Raw genomic sequence first — 20,905 nt, 5'->3', positions numbered from 1 at the left:
CATAAAAAAACACATTTACAAGGTAACAGACTTGATTTTGGGGTCTTTAAATGTTTACTCTGCTTGCTTTGAGGTGTCCTGGACGTAGGAAGGAGCGGCCAGCAGGACTGTACGATGACGGCCTGAGATGCGCGCCCTCTTTTTTTCCAGAGGTCGTTTCTTGGGGACGATAATGAATGTGAAATTTGCCAGAGTTTGTAGAAAATTCCACGGGACTCTGGATAAGTCTGTCTCCCCGGTCATGTGACGGTTGGAGATGACGTCAGGTGCAGTAGTGCTGAGACAGTAGCGGGGGGCGCCATCAGATCCACAGCAAACAGACGGAGAGACCCACCGACAGAGATACACATACCGCCGCCAGACTGGAGAATACGCGTACACAAGTCCGGATTAACCAGGTGAGGCTTTAGATGGGCGTTATTAGGGGCTGCGGATGGTGTTTTCCGAGGACGGAGTTTATTCTAGGGCTCGTTGAGATTTCAGCGTGTCAGACGTTGGCCGCCTCAGCGCTGTCTCTGTGGTCACGCAGCAGAGTTAGTTTAGCCGGAGACTGGCAGTTTTTATTCGGAATGACATGAAGAAAGAGAGTATTGTGGGCCGGGGATATACTCTTACCCCGCTGCTTGCATTTATTCCGGCTGTAAGATGATAGATGTGTCTGCCTCACCGTGTGTGTGTGTGTGTGTGTGTGTGTGATGCTGAGTGTGTCGCAGCTCGTTATCTATCTGCTGCCGAAAGAGCTCGGCTTTATCCTCCTCAGCTCACACACACACACACACACACACACACACACTGATGACTGACTAACCCTTTGGCACAACAAACAGGCCAGACCCACCTCTCTAAAAAAGATGAACCCTTAGCTACTGAGCCGAGCACTGTGGGTAACGGTCCTCTAACGTGTCCACAGCGCCCACTGAGCGGAGTTAGATAAACCTGTGTAGGCGCAGCAAGCGGAGAAAATGCGAGCCCCAGACACCATCTGTATATGTATGGGGTGTTTATGTAGCCATAACTTTTACACTGAGGGAAATATCTGTCGCGAAATGGAAATGTGTTGTGTTCCACATGCAGTTTTGCACACAAAGAATTACAACACTGTTAGAGATACTTAAATATATTTTAGATACGTGATTTCCTGCAAAACTGATGTTTAAATGCCCTACTAAGGCTTGAACTTGTTTTATTGTTTTATCCAATGCGATTTCCGAAGAGAGAGAGCGGAATTGCACCATATATGGCAGTGGCCGGAAATAGTGAGTTAGGGAAAATATAAGGATTTATCGTGATAACTATGACGTTTATAGTTATCGTGTATTATGTCATAGTGAAAAAAACAGTATGTCTCTGTGAGCACTGACCAGCTGGCTGTAATTATGGTGGCATAATTATAGTTTTAAATGGATTAAAACCTATTTTAGTTCATTAAATTATATATATTTTGATATAAATTACATAGATATTCTGCCCCCCCCCCCTTAAAGTTTAAGTCCCCTTAAACTTAACTGTACACTTTTGTTTTCATTCAATATGCGCAGACATATGCAGTTAGTATGGGTCTCTTGGGCTTTTAACATAAGAAACCCTAGCTGTCTGTATCTGCCCACTTAACACTTCAGTTTCAAATCATATATCATTCATTCATTATCTGTAACCGCTTATCTAATTCAGGGTCGCGGTGGGTTCATAGCCTACCTGGAATCATTGGGTGCAAGGCGGGAATACACCCTGGAGGGGGCGGCAGTCCTTCACAGGGCAACACAGACACACACGGACAATTTTGAGTCGCCAATCCACCTGCAACGTGTGTTTTTGGACTGTGGGAGGAAACCGGAGCACCCGGAGGAAACCCACGCGGACACGGGGAGAACACACCAACTCCTCACAGACAGTCACCCGGAGCGGGAATCGAACCCACAACCTCCAGGTCCCTGGAGCTGTGTGACTGCGACAATACCTGCTGCTCCACCATGCCGCCCAATCATATATCATATATAGCAAAACATGGACATGTTAACGAGGTATAACATTAGACTGTCCTCAAAATTGTACCATTGTACCCATAATATCTGATGGCTGTTGTCAAATGTGGCACTGTTGTGCTGTTCTATGAGTTACTAAATGATTACTGTGAGAGTCTTGTCATCATTTTGACTTAAAAGTATACTAAATGGTTACCTTTAAAAAAATTGTCCTCCATAAAATGACTGTTTATCAAAATATGATCATTTTGCCAAATTGCCCAGTTATACTTTTTTTGTAGATGCCTAAAAGAAAGCAGAAATTCACCAGATGTTTTAGTGTTGGCATATTTACATATTTACATTTAGGTGCTGGGTTGGAAGAATTTATTAAGATGTCAGACTCAAGTTATATATTAAGGAATACATCTAGACAGCTTTTGTTCATTTATTCTCTCTCTCAGAAAAATAAATTTGTCTTGTTTGTTTAATTCTTCATTTCATGTCATTTTGTGTGGTGTGGTGTGGTGTCATGTTGGCTTTATTACTTTTTCAGGAACAGCTTCACAACGTTGTGGTCCATGCCTTGATAGGGCAAGTAATGAATTCACACAAATTGCCAAGTCACGAACAGCACCTCCCCTGCTTGTCGGCATAGAGGCCAAGTCATCAGACCTATAACGCTGAGTCATACTCAAGTTAATTTGCTCTGTCAGTCATTACACCAAGGTCTTTATCTGTGTCCTGTTACTGTCTTATATTATTTAATCTGACCTGGAGATTTGGAGCAATATGGAGTGATAAGTAGAAAAATTGTTCTCTTTTTTACTGTTAGCCCCATAAATAGTTCAATGTTTATTGCACCATTGAGCTTTTTGTAAATCTCTCTTTGTGAAAAGGCTTCCTGCCTTCCTAACATCTGTGTAGACCTCATTGATTCAGTTTAGTCTGCATCCTGACATTCATTAGTGTAGGATACAGAAATAAGGTAAGGATGCAGCATCTCAGAGTTTGCTCAAAATACTGAACAAAGCAAATTCAGAGTCATGGCAAAAAATGTGTGGAATAAAACCACTCAAACATGTACTTTCTAGTATACTGGCAAAAAGTGTAATCTTTACAAATGTCACCTGGGGGGGGGGGGGGTTGCAGTAATATATAACCGATGTTCTCAGTGAGAAAACAAAATAATGTACAATATTCAGGTTGAAAAACTAATAATCCCATATTAAAAGTAGTCTTGCTGTATATTACACAAAGCTGTTGATCCCACCACAGGGCAATATATATATTCCTTTGCCTGTGCTGAATTCCTCTATTCTTTATGATGTATCTGTTGTTGTTAGTCAGTTAAATGGGTAACTATCTTAACTTAGGCATGCCACCAAAATAAAAATAAAAAAGAGATTGTAACCCTTGATAATAATAGCTCTTATTTGATCTGATTTATTAACGACTTTTCAGCACCAGTTCACCATACAGTATTTCTAAGTTGAAAAGAAATGTTTGTATCCATTTCAGCATGTCCAGTCTTCTTTTCAGTGCATTGTATATGTATTGTAAAGTCATGCAACTCATGTAAATTCTAGAAGATGTGTTGTATATAGTCATTTACTTTGCATGTCTCCATTATGTGCAAACCACCACGCTTTAGCATTTTAATGGATGCTACCTATAGCTACATGACCAGTTTGTAAGTTGAATGACTAGAGATTTGCATTCCCTCTCTTTTGCATAAACCATTTGAAAGGCCAATATTGGGCGGCACGGTGGTGCAGCAGGTAGTGTCGCAGTCACAACCTGGAGGTTGTGGGTTCGGTTCACGCTCCGGGTGACTGTCTGTGAAGAGTTGGTGTGTTCTCCACGTGTCCGTGTGGGTTTCTTCTGGGTTCTCCAGTTTCCTCCCACAGTCCAAAAACACACGTTGATAGGTGGATTGGCAACTCACAAGTGTCTGTAGGTGTGAGTGAATGTGTGTGTGTGTGTGTGTGTCTGTGTTGCCCTGTGAATGACTGGCGCCCCCTCCAGGGTGTATTCCAGCCTTGCGCCCAATGATTCCAGGTAGGCTTGTGACCTACCATGACCCTGAACTGGATAAGCAGTTACAGATAATGAATGTATGAATGAAGCCCAATAATGTCAGTGAAAGGACATGCCAAAATTTTGAACATGTTAGGTATATTTTTCTAAATGCTTTTTGGTAGTGGGAGCATGCAACTAATATTTTTTAGTACTTTAAGTTAATTTATATAACTTATCTAGGGTCCTGGGATTGTGGGCTCAAGCCCCTCTCATGACAATCAGTGACGAGTTTGGTGTGTTCTCATCATGTCTGTGTATATTTCCTTTGGGTCCCCCAGTTTCCTCACACAGTCCAAAAACATACATTGGTAAGTGGATTGGCATGAGAACAGGTGCCCTCTGTAGTTTGTGTTCCTGCCTTACGTCCATTGATTCTGGGTAGGCTCCAGACCCACCAACTGATTTGTGTGGTGCGGCACAGAGGCGCAGCAGGTTGTGGCGCAGTCACATAGTTCTAGGGACCTTGTGGGGTCAAGTTCCGCTCAGGGTGACTGTCTGTGAGGAGTTTGGTGTGTTCTCCCCGTGTTCGCATTGGGTTTCCTCGGGGTGCTCCAGTTTCCTCCCACAGTCATTGGTAGGTGGATTGGCGACTCAAAATTGTCTGTGAATGTGTGTGTATGTGTGTGTTGCCCTGTGAAGGATTGGCGCCTACTCCAGGGTATATCCCTGCCTTACGTCCAGTGATTCCACGTAGGCTCCAGACCCACCGCGACCTTGAACTGGATAAGCGGTTACAGACAATGAATGAATGAATGAAAGATTTGTGTGACTTATTGGGCAACTAACTTTCGTGCAGTCATCTGCACTATGATGTCTCCCTGTGGACTACATCAGCTGTAGCTGAGGACGGTGTCACTTTATCCCCCACATGTCTGCTAAGAGGATTTCCCTACTTTCTTTTTTTAACTCTTGATGAACTAGAGGGATGTTGTTTATTTTATTTATTAAGCTGTAATGTAGGCCATGATTACATTAGCTAGTGTTAAGTACTCTTCAGAAGGTTTGTAAAAGGAAAGTTTCTAAATGGTAAGGGTGCATATGGTTTGCATGTAAAATAACCTGCATTGCTGTAATAATGGAATAATAATGTGTAATGATGTGCAATTATTTGTCATTGTACAAGGTACAACGAAATGTGTCTTCCGCATTTAACCCATCTGTGGCAGTGAACACACACACACACACTAAGGCACTAGGGGCTGTGAACACACACCCAGAGTGCCCAGGGAGCAGTTGTGGGTTCAGTGCCTTGCTCAAGGGCACTTCAGCCATGGATGTTCTCATACAATCCTGTCATCTAAGCATTAGACCACAGCTGTAGCAACGGACAAAGGGTTTTTGAACTCTAGACACTGAAATATGATGGTTCTAAAGGGTTCTTTATTAAATGAAATTTATTAAATTTTTGCATCAAGAAAAGGCTCTTCAGATTGATGGAGAGTGTGCTATTACACACATATATTATAAAAGGCTTCTATATGGCAACAAAAACAGTCCCTTTTTTGTTACAAGCTTGACATCATAACAATAGAGTAACCGTTTCTAGTGCCATATAGAACCCTGTTCTAAAAGCTGCCTTTTATAATGATCTGAAGCCTGCCTGTGTTCATTTTACACTATGATTGTGTAACATGTGTGTCACAAGGTCCTTCACAGCTAGATCACTTGATTAACCTTATTTAAATGATTACTTCACCACAGATGATAGTTTGAGTGATTAACATTGTTACTCAACCCAACTCTGCTTCACGGAAATGTACATAGTAAAACGTCTTTGGTGATTGTGGCTGTCTGGATATTTTAACACCAATGTTTGTCTCCCCAGTAATCAGACATGTGTAAGTACTTCTCTAAGGTGACTGAGATAAAGATGGCATGTCACTATTTATAGGTATCAGCATGGGTGGCATTGGGACTAGTGTCAGGGGGCCAAGTCATCTCAGCTAACATATGAGTATATTTGAGTGAACTATAAACATCATAGAAATAAAATGACCTATATTTATCCAAGTCAAGTATAAACAATACGTTATGTTTCCTAGTTCAGTTTCAATAGCACCTTTCTTCCTAAACGTTTTACTATTCTTCACTGTATTATATAAGTAATGGTGGACACAACCTACTCACAATACTGTGAAATATCACGTTAACTTTGAGGACATAAAAAATGAAGTGCAGGTGTCACTCTGATCAAGTTGTTTTATCCAGTGTGTGTCAGTGTTCTGTAGCGAATATAAAGCAAGTCTAGGCTCTTTTCTGTGTTTGATCATCTTCTGTGAATACAGTAAGCACACAAATTCACAGGTGGTAATCTTCTCTGTAAGATTTGCTAATCATGGCCTTTGAAGTGTCTACGGTTGTCCTCCGATTTTAAAGCAGCAGTTCATTTAAAGTGATGTTATGTAAGAATGATGAAAATTGAGAGGGAAATATTAAGAGCTTAGCTACATGTTTCCTGTTAGCAATACCTCCCCTCATGCCATGGAGATAATTGAATTGAAAAAATGCAAACATTCTATAAAATAAATCTAAACATGGGTATTAGCTAGATTTGGGTTTGATACAAGCAGAACTTCCTGGATCAGGTTTTGGAGAGTAGATAGAAAGAATTAATCAGATGCAGTTCTGTAACAATTATAGCCTGTAATATCACATACTTGCACTGTGTGATGTTCTGTGCTGTTTTTACTGTGGGTTGTTAAAGTAGCTGGAACATGTTAGAATATTTTACATTAGATTATTTTTCATTTTTAGTGAAATAATACTAAATATCTCAGTGTGAATCCAACTGGTGTTTAAAGAAAATATCTGCTGATAGTATTTTTGGCTATTTATTATGGAAAGGAAAAAGTAACATTGTTCATAAGTAACATATCACATAATGGAGACTGGGTTCTCCTTAACGTTCTTAGTTAGATCAGAAGGTATGACCAACAATTTACAGAATTGGCCTACTAATCATAAGTAGTCCTGGTTTAAAACGCCACCTGACTTGAAAAGATCACACATAATGCCTATGATGACATCAACATTACTCCTAGCTCTATCTCTCTTTATCTACTCTCACTCTCTCTTTATGTACACGCCTGTGTCTGGTTGTCTGGTTGTGTTTGATGGGGTGAAAAGGGGGTAACAGGGTGGAAAGCTTGTGCTGTCAGCAAAGACGCTTCTGAATAGGCTGAGGTAGCACAGGCAGCTTATGTGGACTGTAGATTACCTTGTCCATAGCTACAACCTATTTCCTTATTTTATGAATAGCATTTTATATGAAACCATATGACCATGAGAACTAACAAGTAATTTGCTAGCATTCTCTGTGGAACTTTATTAACTGTGTTGCAAATTCACCAGTGTTAAATGAAAAAACTATTAGTGTTCAGGGCTATATGCATTTTAAGCTCTTTTGAGGCTAATTAATGAGGCTAATCAGGCAACATTTTTTGGACAATAAATGAATCTTGTGTGTTGCACAATATTGAGTTTAGTTTGATGCCTCAAGGCAACAGTGTGCTACAAGTGTACCAAAACACCAAGGATTTCTGTAGTATGTGAAATAATGTGAAAACAGTGAATAAATGCATTATATAATACGTTTAGTATAACCAGCATGAGAAGTCTAGGCTGGGGGTATGTTAGCCTTTGCTCCCACATCTGCTAGCTCTCCCTGTATAGATCTTAAAGTTGTGTGGGATGCCATCAGAGTCGGCCAAGAGAAGTATTGTAGCCCAAATACCTTGGTTTTGCTGATTCTTTGCTGACAGTCTATTTCATCTCTTGAATGGGACCATCAGCTTATTTAAACCTTGTTTACAGGTTATTTTTCATTGCAGTCATCTTCAGTTTTGAGGCAAGATGAATGACCAGTGGACAGCTCTCTAACGCTTCTACCAGAACTTTATTTTTTGTGTTAAATGAACAGAATTGGCCTCACATCTGTTACTTGGGAGACAAAGTAATAGCAATCTCCCAAAATAGCAAATTTACAGGAGAAGGAAAAAGCCTTCTTAACTTTCAGTTGAAGTCAATGTAAAAATATTTTTTCCAAGTAATTTTGGCGCATTTCCATTGGTTCATTCATTATGTCATTTTATCACAATAAGAAGGACAGCTGCTGTGTTCAAATGATTAACAAAACCTAAAATCCACAACAATATAGATACATATTTTTAATTGACAGCAAAGATGTGCAATCTTTATGTCGTTCATTGGTCAGAAAAGCAGGACACTAATGTTTTTTATGCTGATAAATCCATTTAAAGACCCTGTTGTCAGGCTAGTCATTAAGAATAGAGTTGGGAATGTGCGTGTGCTGACACTGGATATATTTCTGAACACATAAGGCACTGCTCCCTAATGTTATATTCACTCTAATGTCTCTTTAACTGCTTGAGGATCACTCCTCTTAATAGAAAAGAATGAAAATGGAAGCTCTGAAAGGACCTCTTACATAAGTTTGAAAGATCATTGAAGTTTGCGAGAACTGGGAATCACAGTGGAATTTCTTTATTGTTTTATCTATTCTAGTCCCCATAGAGATCAAGAAAGCAGGAGGTCTTACAGTACATTCTGGTTTTTAGTATTACATGAAGGAGAGAACTGAAGCGGCGGCACGGTGGCGCAGCAGGTAGTGTCGCAGTCACACAGCTCCAGGGACCTGGAGGTTGGGGGTTCGATTCCCGCTCTGGGTGACTGTCTGTGAGGAGTTGGTGTGTTCTCCCCGTGTCCGCGTGGGTTTCCTCCGGGTGCTCCGGTTTCCTCCCACAGTCCAAAAACACACGTTGCAGGTGGATTGGCGACTTGAAAGTGTCCGTAGGTGTGAGTGTGTGAGTGAATGTGTGTGTGTCTGTGTTGCCCTGTGAAGGACTGGCGTCCCCTCCAGGGTGTATTCCCGCCTTGCGCCCAATGATTCCAGGTAGGCTCTGGACCCCCCGCGACCCTAAAATTGGATAAGCGGTACAGATAATGGATGGAGAACTGAAGCAACAAGGGATTTGTCAGCCTGTGAAAATACAACAGTGTTGTGTAATTCTGCCGTTCTCCGATGCTGAGTGTTTAATGGGGAAGCATGTGTATGAGACCACGTAACTTTATTTTAAAATTTGCCACTTTATGAGTATGAACTTTCTTAAGAATCGGAGTAACTGGAGTTAAGAAACTATGTCAGAGAGATTAAAACTGTGTATTCACCCCATAAGCTGCTTTGTACTGAGGTTCATTCAGTTTCTAACATGTAGCAGCTGAGAACACTAGAGCAGACAAAAAATGTAAAGCCTGCAGTATTCTATATGGACTTTATCAGCAGTATAATTTTAGGTCTGAAGATTTGTTGACATTCTAACTGAAATAGCTCCTCGGTAGGGAACAAACGAAAAGTGTGGCATTGTTCTGTTAAATATAGCGTTCAGCTCATACAGAGTTACACATGTTTCATGTATTTTATAAATGTAATACATAAAATGTAATTAAAAATAAATTGTACATTATACACAGGATATTCTCAGGCTAAATTTTCACATCTACCAAATGTTATTCTTATCAACGTTAAATAGAAAATATTTGTATTCATGTCTAAGTTTACTAAAGGTTTTGATAATAAATACGGGATCCATGTTTTGTCTTGTAGACTTTGTGACCCACCAATATCATTTGTCTGAAGTTTCTTACATCAAGTCATTCATTCGTTTGTTCGTTCATTCATTAATTCATTAATTTATTCACTTGTTTGTTCATTCATATCCAGTAACTGCTTTATTCTGTTCAGGGGTGTCCAATATTGTTTTGGCTTGTGAGCTTGGCTACTTTTAATAAGAATTTGTTATTAAAGACTTGCATGCTTAAATTAAAGTTTAAATCAAATAAAAAGTCATCAGAATCTGCCTGGAGTGGTGTATAGCTGGGTTATCGACAGGGGAATGTGTTTCATTTCATTTCAACAACAGCCTTTTTTGTTTTGTTTAATTGGACCTGTTCCCAAGTGGGCTTCCAGGTAATTATCAGTGAGTGTGGACTGATATTGGACTCAATTATTTTCATGCGGGAAAATGCTAATTCACATTATTTTAGGTGCCATTGATCAACATGCATAGAGCGTTGGACTTGTCGATGACCGCTTCTGTTATATATTTTAATTTTTAATATTATCTACCATAGATTAGAATGCTGGTACAAGTCAGTGGTTAAAGGCAAGAATAAAGTTAGAGGAGTTGGCAGATTAGTGGAGTAAAATGAATAGCATGATAGTTTTAAATACTACAGAGTCCGGAATACTACAGGTCCTAACAGTCCTAAATAATATCCATAATCATCCGTCCTTCTTCAAATAGCAAATAAATTTTTCTTTGTATCTTGTTACACTTAAAGAATATAAAGTTATTGGGAAAATGTGATGACTGGAGCACTTTGTCTTTTGTCTTGTTATAGACCCACTATTAAACATATTAAATTACATGGTGTTGTCCACCACAGCTGCCACACTGTTTGCTGTTTGTCCACATTAATTACTGTGCCAAACTATTAAATCCAAGCAGAACCATGAGAATGACCATTAATTTCCAGTGAATGACAGACTGATTCATCCCCTACTTCTTTTAAATATACAGGCCTTCTGATACACACACACACACACACACATATCTAATTAATTTCATTTGCAGATGCAAAGCCCCAAATTTGCACAGATAAGTTGTAGTAAGGAAATGGACCAGTGTGATGTAATATTTCATGAGTCTCCTAGGTTAAGTCGCCTATTTACAACAGTTGTCCCTTGCTTTGTTGCTTTTGAGATAACACATATGCATTTACTTTATCATTTATTCGTCATAAGTAACCAGATCTATTAGATTTTTCTTTGGTTCAACTAAGTTTGCAATGGTTATAAATTGTGTGGTGTCTGTGTTTTGTTTTGGCATTTGCTTAATTGTTTAAGTAGAATTGTTAATCAGATTGTTGATTTCAGTGAACTTTTATTTACAGTTTGTACACACAAGTTGCTCTGCTGTTAATGTAATGTTTATTTTGCTTACCTCTGTAATGGTTAGTAAAACACTGCAACTAGTTACAAAACATTTTTTCTTCCTTGTCAACTGGCCTGCCTTTCCTACATATTAATTCATGTTGGGTGTGCTGCACAGTTTGTAAATTTACCGTTATACCTTTATAGACCTAATCCTCTGGAAGATTGCCAAGCCAATTAAGTATAAAGCTGGGATTATTGATAATGATAGTGGAGTTATTATTGACTGGATAGCATCTTGCATGCATTTTGTGTAAGTCATGCTCTTGTACTTAAATAGATTATGACACTTAGCCTGAATCATTCATTCATTCATTTATCCTGTAATTAATTGTTTGTTTTCAGTATTATTAGTAAACTTGATTCAGCTGCTTATCACTGATGATTATGGTAGTAATGTTAATCAGTAATGTTAAATATTAATCAGAGATAACCTAAAAGGCAAAATTACCAAAAATATCAAAACTTGAATTAACTGAGCTCTAAAAAACATTTCTAAAATATGTTACTGAGAAAAATGAATAAGAATTATTCATTTAAGATTATTTTCCATACTGTGGACAGATGATATAGGCCTATGTCCACTGGGCTATTTGACTGTATCTTGCTTTAATACAAAATTAATTTAGAATATGAATCAGTGTGCAAATTGCCAAGTAATGCCATTATGAGTTGTATTTCATTCTAATTTTAAGTGACTTCTGTGTTTGATTCATGCATATCATAACTCTTTAGTGCAGTAACCTATGATGCATAAAACAATTAATTTTCTGCAAACATGGGAAGTCCTCTCAAATATAAAGGTCAACTATGACATTAAAGGCCCTGTACAGCACAGCTGAAGAGATGAATAATGGATGAATGATAAAAGAAACATTGGTAATACATGTCCTACAAATGAATATTGGGGATCAGAATGGGGAATAATGGAAAACATACAAACAAACTAAATAATTCAAAGTATTTGTAATTTATGAATTCATGGAAATTTCCTGAACACTTGGTGGCTCTATAATATAAATTTTTTTTTAATAATATTTAATATTTTTACATCTCGTTTCATTCTGCAGAGTCACCCTTAGAAACAGAGACATGTCCCAAGACAAGACCGGCTACCCTATAATGGGGGAGAACAAGCCTCATAATGTCTACGCACCACCCCAGCCTGATGCCTTTGGGATGCCTCCACCAAACTACACCCAGGCTCCAGGGGGACCTCCTTATGCAGCACCAGGACCCTATGGCCAGCCTGGATATCCGCAGGCAGCACCAGGGTTTGCTCCTGGACCGTACCCTCAGATGCCATACCCTCAAATGCCGTACCCTCAAGGCCCATATGCACAGGGACCATACCCACAAGGCCCCTATCAGCAGGGGCCTGTGCAGCCTGGTTTTGGTATGGATCCAAATGGTGAGTAATGAAATGTAGTTATGTTATGTTCTTTAGCACTGGATTTGTTCAGTAGCATTTCAGAAGCGCTCTGATATGATTTAGCTGTGGAATTAATATCTGAATGGGGCTTTTTGAGTTCTAAAAGATCTTGAAAATACACATTTTCCTCAGGCTTACCAGGCTTATTAAGCACTGTAAGCATCTTTAATCTAACTGATCTAATTGTATTATATTTTCTGGTTTAATTATTAAATCTTGTGTCATACAATGACCTTTTATTGTGATACTTTTATTAATAAGGCTTGTATTGTAGCTGCTGATGGTTTGGCTCAAACACTAGAACAGAAACATGACATTGCTATCCTGTTGCATCAGTTGAATACACTGTTGCTGCAACTGGGAAGTCTTTCCTGGTTGATTTAATACCATAGATTGATGTCTGGAATAAATCATTGGACATCTGCTTTCTGCTTTTCACTCTATAAACTAGTTTTGCAATTGAAAATAAAACTACTTTTGTCATAAGTAGTTCATATTATTTGTAAATGTCTTCATTGAGATGCCGTTCCTATTTTTTTTTTTATCAAGTAATGTTTTTTAAGGGGAAAGCAGAGTTAATAATCTCATAAATGTTGTAAGACTATATTCCACAAGGATTCTTTGCCATTTCAGAGTAATGCAATTGAGTAATCCACTCTTTGGTTTGCCAGCTTCTGTGGGTACTCCAGGGTATCATGGTGCAGACGGACCCCCTTCTTACTATGATAATGAGGAGTTTGCCAACACCGGATGGGAGGATAAGACTATTCGGCAGGCCTTCATCAGAAAGGTGAGAGAGCAGAGAATAGGTCATGTGTGCCCTGAGTCAGTGAGAGGAGTGTCCTGTTTGGTGAGGTATTTATGTTTAACACAGCAAAAAGAACTGAATTTCAAGTTGTAGGAACAGGATTTCTCTTTTCTTGTCACCCTTCTCTAACACGTTCTGTTACTCTTCTCAGGTGTTCATGGTCTTAACTGTGCAGCTGATGGTGACGTTCTCCTTTGTTGCCATTTTCACATTTTCAACTGATGTCAAATTATTTGTGCAACAAAACCGGTGGACGTACTACGTGTCCTATGCTGTCTTCTTTGTGTCCCTAATTGTGCTCAGCTGCTGTGGAGAATTCCGTCGCAAACACCCATGGAACCTGGTGGCATTGGTGAGAGTTGCCAAACTTGTCATATTTTGCTGGCGATAATGCACGTTTGGCTTCTAGCTAAAGGGGTACTGTGCTACTAATGTACACAGAATTGTCTAGCCAGTGAAAATGTTGCCAGTTTTATCTGTGTGGACACTGATGATCTATAAGCCAAAATTTCCATGGATCCTCTGTCTCAACTGCACTTCTCAATGTCACAATGGTGTACATGTTCCTACAAATATGACTTATAAGTTCCTTTTAAATGTAGTATATTCTGTTTCATTTGTTTTGTTATACAAACCGGATTCCAAAAAAAGTTGGGACACTAAACAAATTGTGAATAAAAACTGAATGCAATGATGTGGAGGTGCCAACATCTAATATTATATTCAGAATAGAACACAAATCACAGATCAACAGTTTAAACTGAGAGAATGTATCATTTTAAGGGAAAAATATGTTGTTTCATAATTTCATGGCGTCAACAAATCCCAAAAAAGTTGGGACAAGGCCATTTTTACCACTGTGTGGCATCCCCCCTTCGTCTTACAACACTCAGACGTCTGGGGACAGAGGAGAGCAGTTTCTCAAGTTTAGAAATAGGAATGCTCTCCCATTCATGTCTAATACAGGCCTCTAACGGTTCAATCGTCTTGGGCCTTCTTTGTCGCACCTTCCTCTTTATGATGTGCCAAATGTTCTCTATAGGTGAAAGATCTGGACTGCAGGCTGGCCATTTAAGTACCCGGATCCTTCTCCTACGTAGCCATGATGCTGTGATTGCTGCAGAATGTGGTCTGGCATTTTCTTGTTGAAAAATGCAGGGTATTCCCTGAAAGAGATGACGTCTAGATGGGAGTGTAACCCAGGTTTTAAAAGCCTGATTTATTAAAAGAATATTTTATTATTAAAAGGGCACAAAAGTTGAGTTAGACTGAAGCTGAAATTGAATATGAAGCATAATATAATAATTGAAATATTATAAATAAATAAAGACACAAATATGTGAGTAACAGAAACTTTATACACTTAAAAAATAATTATTTTATATATTTCTGAGAATATTTCATTTGTTTAGTATTATGTCACACACTACAGCCAATAAGGTGATTGACTACGTTGATAAGCGCGGGTAATTCTGCTGATCTGGACCCAGTTCTTTCTTTTGGGTCGTGCGGCCGTCGTGAGCGGAGGGCATCTGCAGAGGAAAGGAGAAGGATAGATTAGAATTTGGATTTGTGTGGTAGAAAGCTGCAGTGTTGCAAGTAAACCCTCTTTGGGCTAGATCACCGAGCTGGTGGACCTGGGAAGCCCTCCGTGGCGAAGAGGAGTTTTATTAGCTGGTTACACTGAGTTTTGCTGCGCTAGCCGACTATGCTACGCTAACCATGCATTTTCATTAGGATTATGGTGATGCCTGTGCTTAAACGTGTCAATATAACTCTTTAAAATTCTTTATAGCTTATATGAATGATTATTTATTGGAGATATTTCAGCCTGTGTAAACACAGGCTGGCCTTTGTGAGCCCACGATAAGCGCGCCACAAATTCGCGCGCGTTGCGAGAATTTAACCCCTTGTGTGCCAAGCAGTGCATTTATCTTTATTTTCTCTGTACATAAATCTCAATTATTGTAAATATGTTCAATTAATTGGTCAAGAAGGTAAATATGTTGTGAGTATGTGTAGTTGAATGTGAATTATTATGTTTAAAGCTTATATGTGTTCATATAAAAACTTGATGTTGACGGAGTGTTATGACCTATTATAGGTCAGGTTTTTTGACTAGATTCAATTTGGACCCCCCTTTTCTACATTTGATGGCGAGCCTCCCTGGATCCCGACCCTGGAAGCTGTCCATAAGTGCTGTGGACAACTCTGCTCTGTGAAACCCCTTTCTTTTCTATTGTTGCTGAACTTTCACTACTCTCCAGTGTGGTAGGAGAAACACATACCTTTCCACAGACTGGACCTTTTTGCGCATACTCAGTTCCAACTGCCACCCGTGAAACAACCGGACATTAATTTCTCATATATACACACACAGGAAAAAAAAGGATATTTTGATATTAATAGATATTGGTGTATAAATAAATATATAAATATATATTTTCTTATTGATATACATATTTTCCTACCCGGGTAGTAGTATATAAATATTGATACAGATACAGTTTTCCAATATATATATATATATGGTAATAACAGTAATATAAGGTTTATTATTTATATTGAATATCCTGCCTGTTTTTTGTATTTTATTTTATAATATTTTACTTACCTTTTTATTAAAAGGAGGCTAACCTCCAAATCTCAGAGCAGTGGTGCAGTGTCATCTCTTGCGTGGTGTTGTCCTTGGCTCCGTAGACGATCCTAGGTTTTTCTGATTGGCCCACAGTATTATTTTATATTTCTTGTTAGTTAATCCCAGATACTTACCTTTGGTATTTAAATATTGGAAACTAGCTAAGTCACTACTATTTTCTAGCAATTCGCTACAGGAGCATATGTTATTCTAGAACCTGAACATAGTTCTCTGCATTAATGGTGCCTTTTCAGACATGCAAGCTGCCCATGCCACAAGCACTCATGCAACCCCATACCATTAGTGATGCAGGCTTCTGAACGGAACTGAACTTGGGTTATCCTTGTCCTCTCTGGTCCGGGTGTCATAGCGTCCCAGTGTTCCATAAAAAACTTCAAATCTTGACTCATCTGACCACAGAACAGACTTCCATTTTGCCACACTCCATTTTAAAAGACCCCTGGCCCAGTGCAAACGTCTGAGCTCGTGGAGCTTGCTTAGAAATGGCTTCCTCTTTGCACTGTAGAGTTTCAGCTGGCAGCGGCAGATGGCACGGTGGATTGTGTTCACTGATAATGCTTTCTGGAAGTATTCCTGAGCCCATTCTGTTATTTCCTTGACAGTGGCATTCCTGTTTGAGGTGCAGTGACGTTTAAGGGCCCGGAGATCACAAGCATCCAGTAGAGTTTTACGGCCTTGACCCTTACGCACAGCAATTGTTCCAGATTCTCTGAATCTTTTGATGATGTTATGCACGGTTGATGATGATAACTTAAAAGTCTTTGCTATTTTACGCTGGGTAACACCATTCTGATATTGCTGCACTATCTTTCTGCGCAACAATGGTGGAATTGGTGATCCTCTTACCATCTTGGCTTCAGAGAGACACTGACACTCTGAGAAACTCTTTTTATACCCAATCATGTTGTCAATTGACCTAATTAGTGTTAATTGGTCTTCCAGCTGTTCATTATATGCTCAATTTCCTTTTTCCAGCCACTTTTTCCTACTTGTCCCAACTTTTTTGGGATTTGTTGACACTGTGAAAGTTTGAATCAACATATTTTTCCTTTAAAATGTTACATTTACTCAGGTTAAACTTTTGATCTGTCATCTATGTTCTATTACAAATAAAATATTGACATTTGCCATCTCCACATCATTGCATTCAGTTTTTATTCACAATTTGTTTAGTGTCCCAACTTTTTTGGAATCCGGTTTGTATTTTTGGCGATTTGAAATCTTATAAATATAATTTTTTATTTATTTTCTTAGTATTATAAATGATAGATAAATGATAAAATATTGTTATAATTTTTGCCTTTATCTGTCTGCCTGTAAAATATTTAAATGCATAAATACATATACAGTATGTGAAATATAAATATGTTAAAGTATGTGCATTTGTGGGGTTTTAAGTATCAGTTTCTTTGTGAGCAATAATTTTCTTTCTTTCTGTCTCCCCAATCTCTCTCTCTCTCTCTTTTAGTCTATTCTAACACTTAGTCTGTCTTACATGGTGGGGATGATTGCCAGCTTCTATGATACAGACTCCGTCATCATGGCTGTGGGCATCACAGCAGTAGTGTGCTTTGCTGTGGTGATTTTTTCTCTGCAGGTCAGTTGGTGACCACAAACCGTTCTTTTCCTGCTCAAGACTTACTCAAGAATTACTAGTGGCTCTCAAAGTTTTACTTGCACTTTTTTCTTTTAGGTTCCCTTTTCTGTGTTTTATAATATTAAGAATATAATTCATATATAATTATATTTTTGTTATTCAGGTTCTTAAATTGGTACTCAGTTCTTTATTTCTTCCTTCTTTCAAAAACCAGAGCAAATATGACTTCACATCCTGCCGAGGTGTCCTCTTCGTCTGCTTAATCGTGCTGCTGCTCTTCTCCATCCTTTGCATTTTTATCCGCCACAAGATCCTGCACATCGTCTATGCTTCTCTGGGGGCCCTGCTATTCACTTGTGTGAGTAAATAATATCTTGTTATGTAACTGTGTTACTGTAAATTCTATCTTATGGGTTGAAATACATACAATATGTTAATTGTATTTAGTTCTTTACAGTAATTGATGATGGGTTTGAGATATATGCTGCTTTTCCACTGCATGGAACCTACATGACTCAAATTGGCTAGCCAAATCTGGTACCTGGTTCCTCCTCACTTACGGTTCCAACCAAACAGTGTAGGTAACTAAATCATGACGTGTAAGCCCTACAGAACAGTGATTGGTCTGTCCATTGACCTGTCAATCACCACGAAATGCAGAGCTCCCACCCATACTAGCCACTTGTAATATCTCTGAAGTTAGAGTAGTTTTCACATTTGTTTATCCCACTCACAGCAGCAGGTCATAATATTACCCCGAGGGTGTTTGGAAGGGATTCAGACACTCCCTGGGTTGAAAGCCGAAGCACTAAACACCAAGTAAACAGCACCCTGCATTTTGCGTTGTCACTGGCTCCATTTCACAGGGAGGAGCTGTGCTAATGGAAGAACGACCAGCTAAAAGCGAGCTGAGTCGAGTCGAGCTGATCCCATGCAGTGGAAAAGCACCATTACACAAAAGTCTGTAGTAAAAGTATATATAGGTTATAGCCAAATGTGCCGTAAAGAGGCTTGGCTGGGCTGGAGTTTTTCATAAACTGTATAGTATGAAATACCCAGCGAACCTATTTGTTTTAGAAGTCTGTCAATTAATCTGAGGCAGAATAAGGTTTGGTCCAATTAGGACTGTTTGTTGGAGATCAGTGGGTAAATGAGTCATTAAAGTGTAAAACAAATAGGTTGTATGTAAAACAAAATAGCACTAACCATTTGTGCATCTTTCTCCAGTTCTTGGCTGTGGACACTCAGCTTCTGCTAGGCAACAAGCAGCTGGCCCTCAGCCCAGAAGAGTACATCTTTGCAGCTCTGAATCTCTACACTGACATCATCAACATCTTCACGCACATCCTGGCTATTGTGGGCCGTGCACGGGAGTGAGGGCTCTCACTGACAAAGCAAGCATGAGGTGCATCCAACCACATGGAATGAAACTGCTGCACTCTTTCCATCAAACCCCGTCTCACAGTCCCTGTAGTCTCGCTTCCCCATAACTCCTCCTTTCTAAACAAGTTCTCTCTTTAGCAGATGTACAGGATCATCAGACAAATAGCTGTATACACACCCAGCTGTTTTTGCAAGGATCTTAGCAAAGAAGGGCATATTTTTCACCTTTATTTATTTAAAAATTAATTTCATGTGCTTTCAATCATGTATTGTGTCTCTCTCATTGCTCAGCCCCTTCTTATTGAAACAGCTTTTGTGCATTTGGAAATGGTAGTGTAGTACGACTCACTGATCGCATCCAAACCGCATGAGCGAAAACCTTTTTTTCTCCTGATATCTGTGAGATTGGCAATCTGCCTAGTAAACTGAGAGAGAGAGAGAGAAAGAAAGTGAGAGAGAGGAAATTGATGTAGAGTGCAATGATGTATTGATTAAGGAGGCAAAGCTTCTGTCTATCTGTTTATCTGTGCCAGTCTCTGTACTGGTAGTCTGCATGGTAAACAATATAGTGAAACATGACAAATAAAATCAGAGGTACCTTTCCATATGTCTGTTTACTATGTAGCTGTAAATAGTTGTATGCAGCACAGACCCTCCCTCAGCTTAAAGCATGTCTGTACGAATGGCTGAGGTGCTCCACAGGGAAACATGAAATCACCTCTTTAGGAAGCAAAGACCAAATATAACCTACGCTCCTTGTCTAGAAGATGATCAATTGACATGGACTGCTATCTAATACAAAATGCTAACATACAACCTGTGTATATATTTATACAGAAAATTATACATATAGTTTTTTGATTGAAGGGCAGGTTAATTGTGTAGTTTGTGATTTTGTACGGTTCCTGAGCTCAGTATTGCAAGTTCCATGAACATCATTTTATATAGGTATTAGCCTCTTTTACTTTTATTCCCATATTTATTTATTTATTTGTGAACTTTGTTTTACATAGTTGTCTATCCATATTTTAATTTATTTTAATTCGTAATGTAAAATGTTTGAATACTGGAATTTGTACAATTTTTTTCCTACTGTATAGGGTAACAATTGCTTGCAAAAACATGTAAAAGGGTAAATCTACAGGGCTGCTTCTGTATTTTGTTACTTATGTTCTATTTATTAAACATTACTGTAACACACAGAACTGGAGTAGAATGACAAAAAGGCATTGTTGTGTTTCCGCTTCCTGGAGTAATTCAGTTAAGGAAAAGTGCTCTTCACTCATGAGGCTCCACTGTGTATGCCTCTTTATCACAAGCTAATGTGATATGAGATCAGAATCTACACATTGATTATACGTTGGGGAGAAAATTTCAGCCCATTTAATATCCATCAAATCATCTCATCATGAAGGGCAAACCGTGGTCATAGATTGGCACTTTAAGAAGCTTGATGCGTGCAACTGCAGATCTTCACTGAAAATTGGCTTGTTTAAACACTAGAGCCTCTTAACTTCATTTTAATCCCACTATTTATGTTATGTTGTGGGGTGGACAAGGAAATCTCCAAATGAGGTACACTAGCAGTTACATCTTTTGTAAATCAAACCTGAGCACAGGAAGAACATTCCTGTTATATTCTGTTGCTAATTGTTGGCTGAAAAGTGCTTTGACAAAAGGTTCTCTCATCACTAACTATTCATGTTCATGTTACCCTAGCTGTACACTTCTCTAGCATGTATGTGGAGACATCGCACATTGGACTAGATGTTACAGAAAGAAATGTTTGTAAACATTGAATTTAACTAATGTGCTGCTGCCGTTTTGATCATTTGATGAACTATTTTCTGTTGGTAACTAACTCCTGTTTAAATATAGTAGACTGAGATGTGTAAAGTATATTTTGTCTTTGTAGTTTTCTTTGCACTGTAAAATTGCATTAAAATGAAGTTGGATTGTATTCCTCTACAC

General features: G+C 38.8%; 1 protein-coding gene across 1 annotated transcript; it reads left to right on the top strand.

The window, feature by feature from the left end:
- Positions 1-263: 263 nt before the first annotated feature.
- On the top strand, positions 264-20,883 carry grinaa (glutamate receptor, ionotropic, N-methyl D-aspartate-associated protein 1a (glutamate binding)). The gene is made up of 7 exons (XM_066675372.1): positions 264-398; positions 12,126-12,466; positions 13,159-13,277; positions 13,447-13,647; positions 17,423-17,551; positions 17,766-17,909; positions 18,779-20,883. The coding sequence occupies exons 2-7, from the start codon at positions 12,148-12,150 to the stop codon at positions 18,926-18,928; spliced, it is 1,062 nt and encodes a 353-aa protein (XP_066531469.1). The 5' UTR covers positions 264-398; positions 12,126-12,147; the 3' UTR covers positions 18,929-20,883.
- Positions 20,884-20,905: the final 22 nt, after the last annotated feature.

Source organism: Hoplias malabaricus, chromosome 6 (assembly GCF_029633855.1).
Source record: "Hoplias malabaricus isolate fHopMal1 chromosome 6, fHopMal1.hap1, whole genome shotgun sequence".
In the NCBI taxonomy this organism is placed as follows: Eukaryota; Metazoa; Chordata; class Actinopteri; order Characiformes; family Erythrinidae; genus Hoplias; species Hoplias malabaricus.
Note: the sequence above shows the minus strand (reverse complement) of the source record. Positions and strands in the feature narration are given on the sequence as shown.

Bases quoted from the DNA above. Each gene is read 5' to 3' on its own strand.
- grinaa (XM_066675372.1), top strand. From the start codon at position 12,148: ATGTCCCAAGACAAGACCGGCTACCCTATAATGGGGGAGAACAAGCCT. The intron at 12,467-13,158 runs GTGAGTAATGAA...TTGGTTTGCCAG, and splicing joins TTTTGGTATGGATCCAAATG to CTTCTGTGGGTACTCCAGGG. The intron at 17,552-17,765 runs GTCAGTTGGTGA...TTCAAAAACCAG, and splicing joins TGGTGATTTTTTCTCTGCAG to AGCAAATATGACTTCACATC.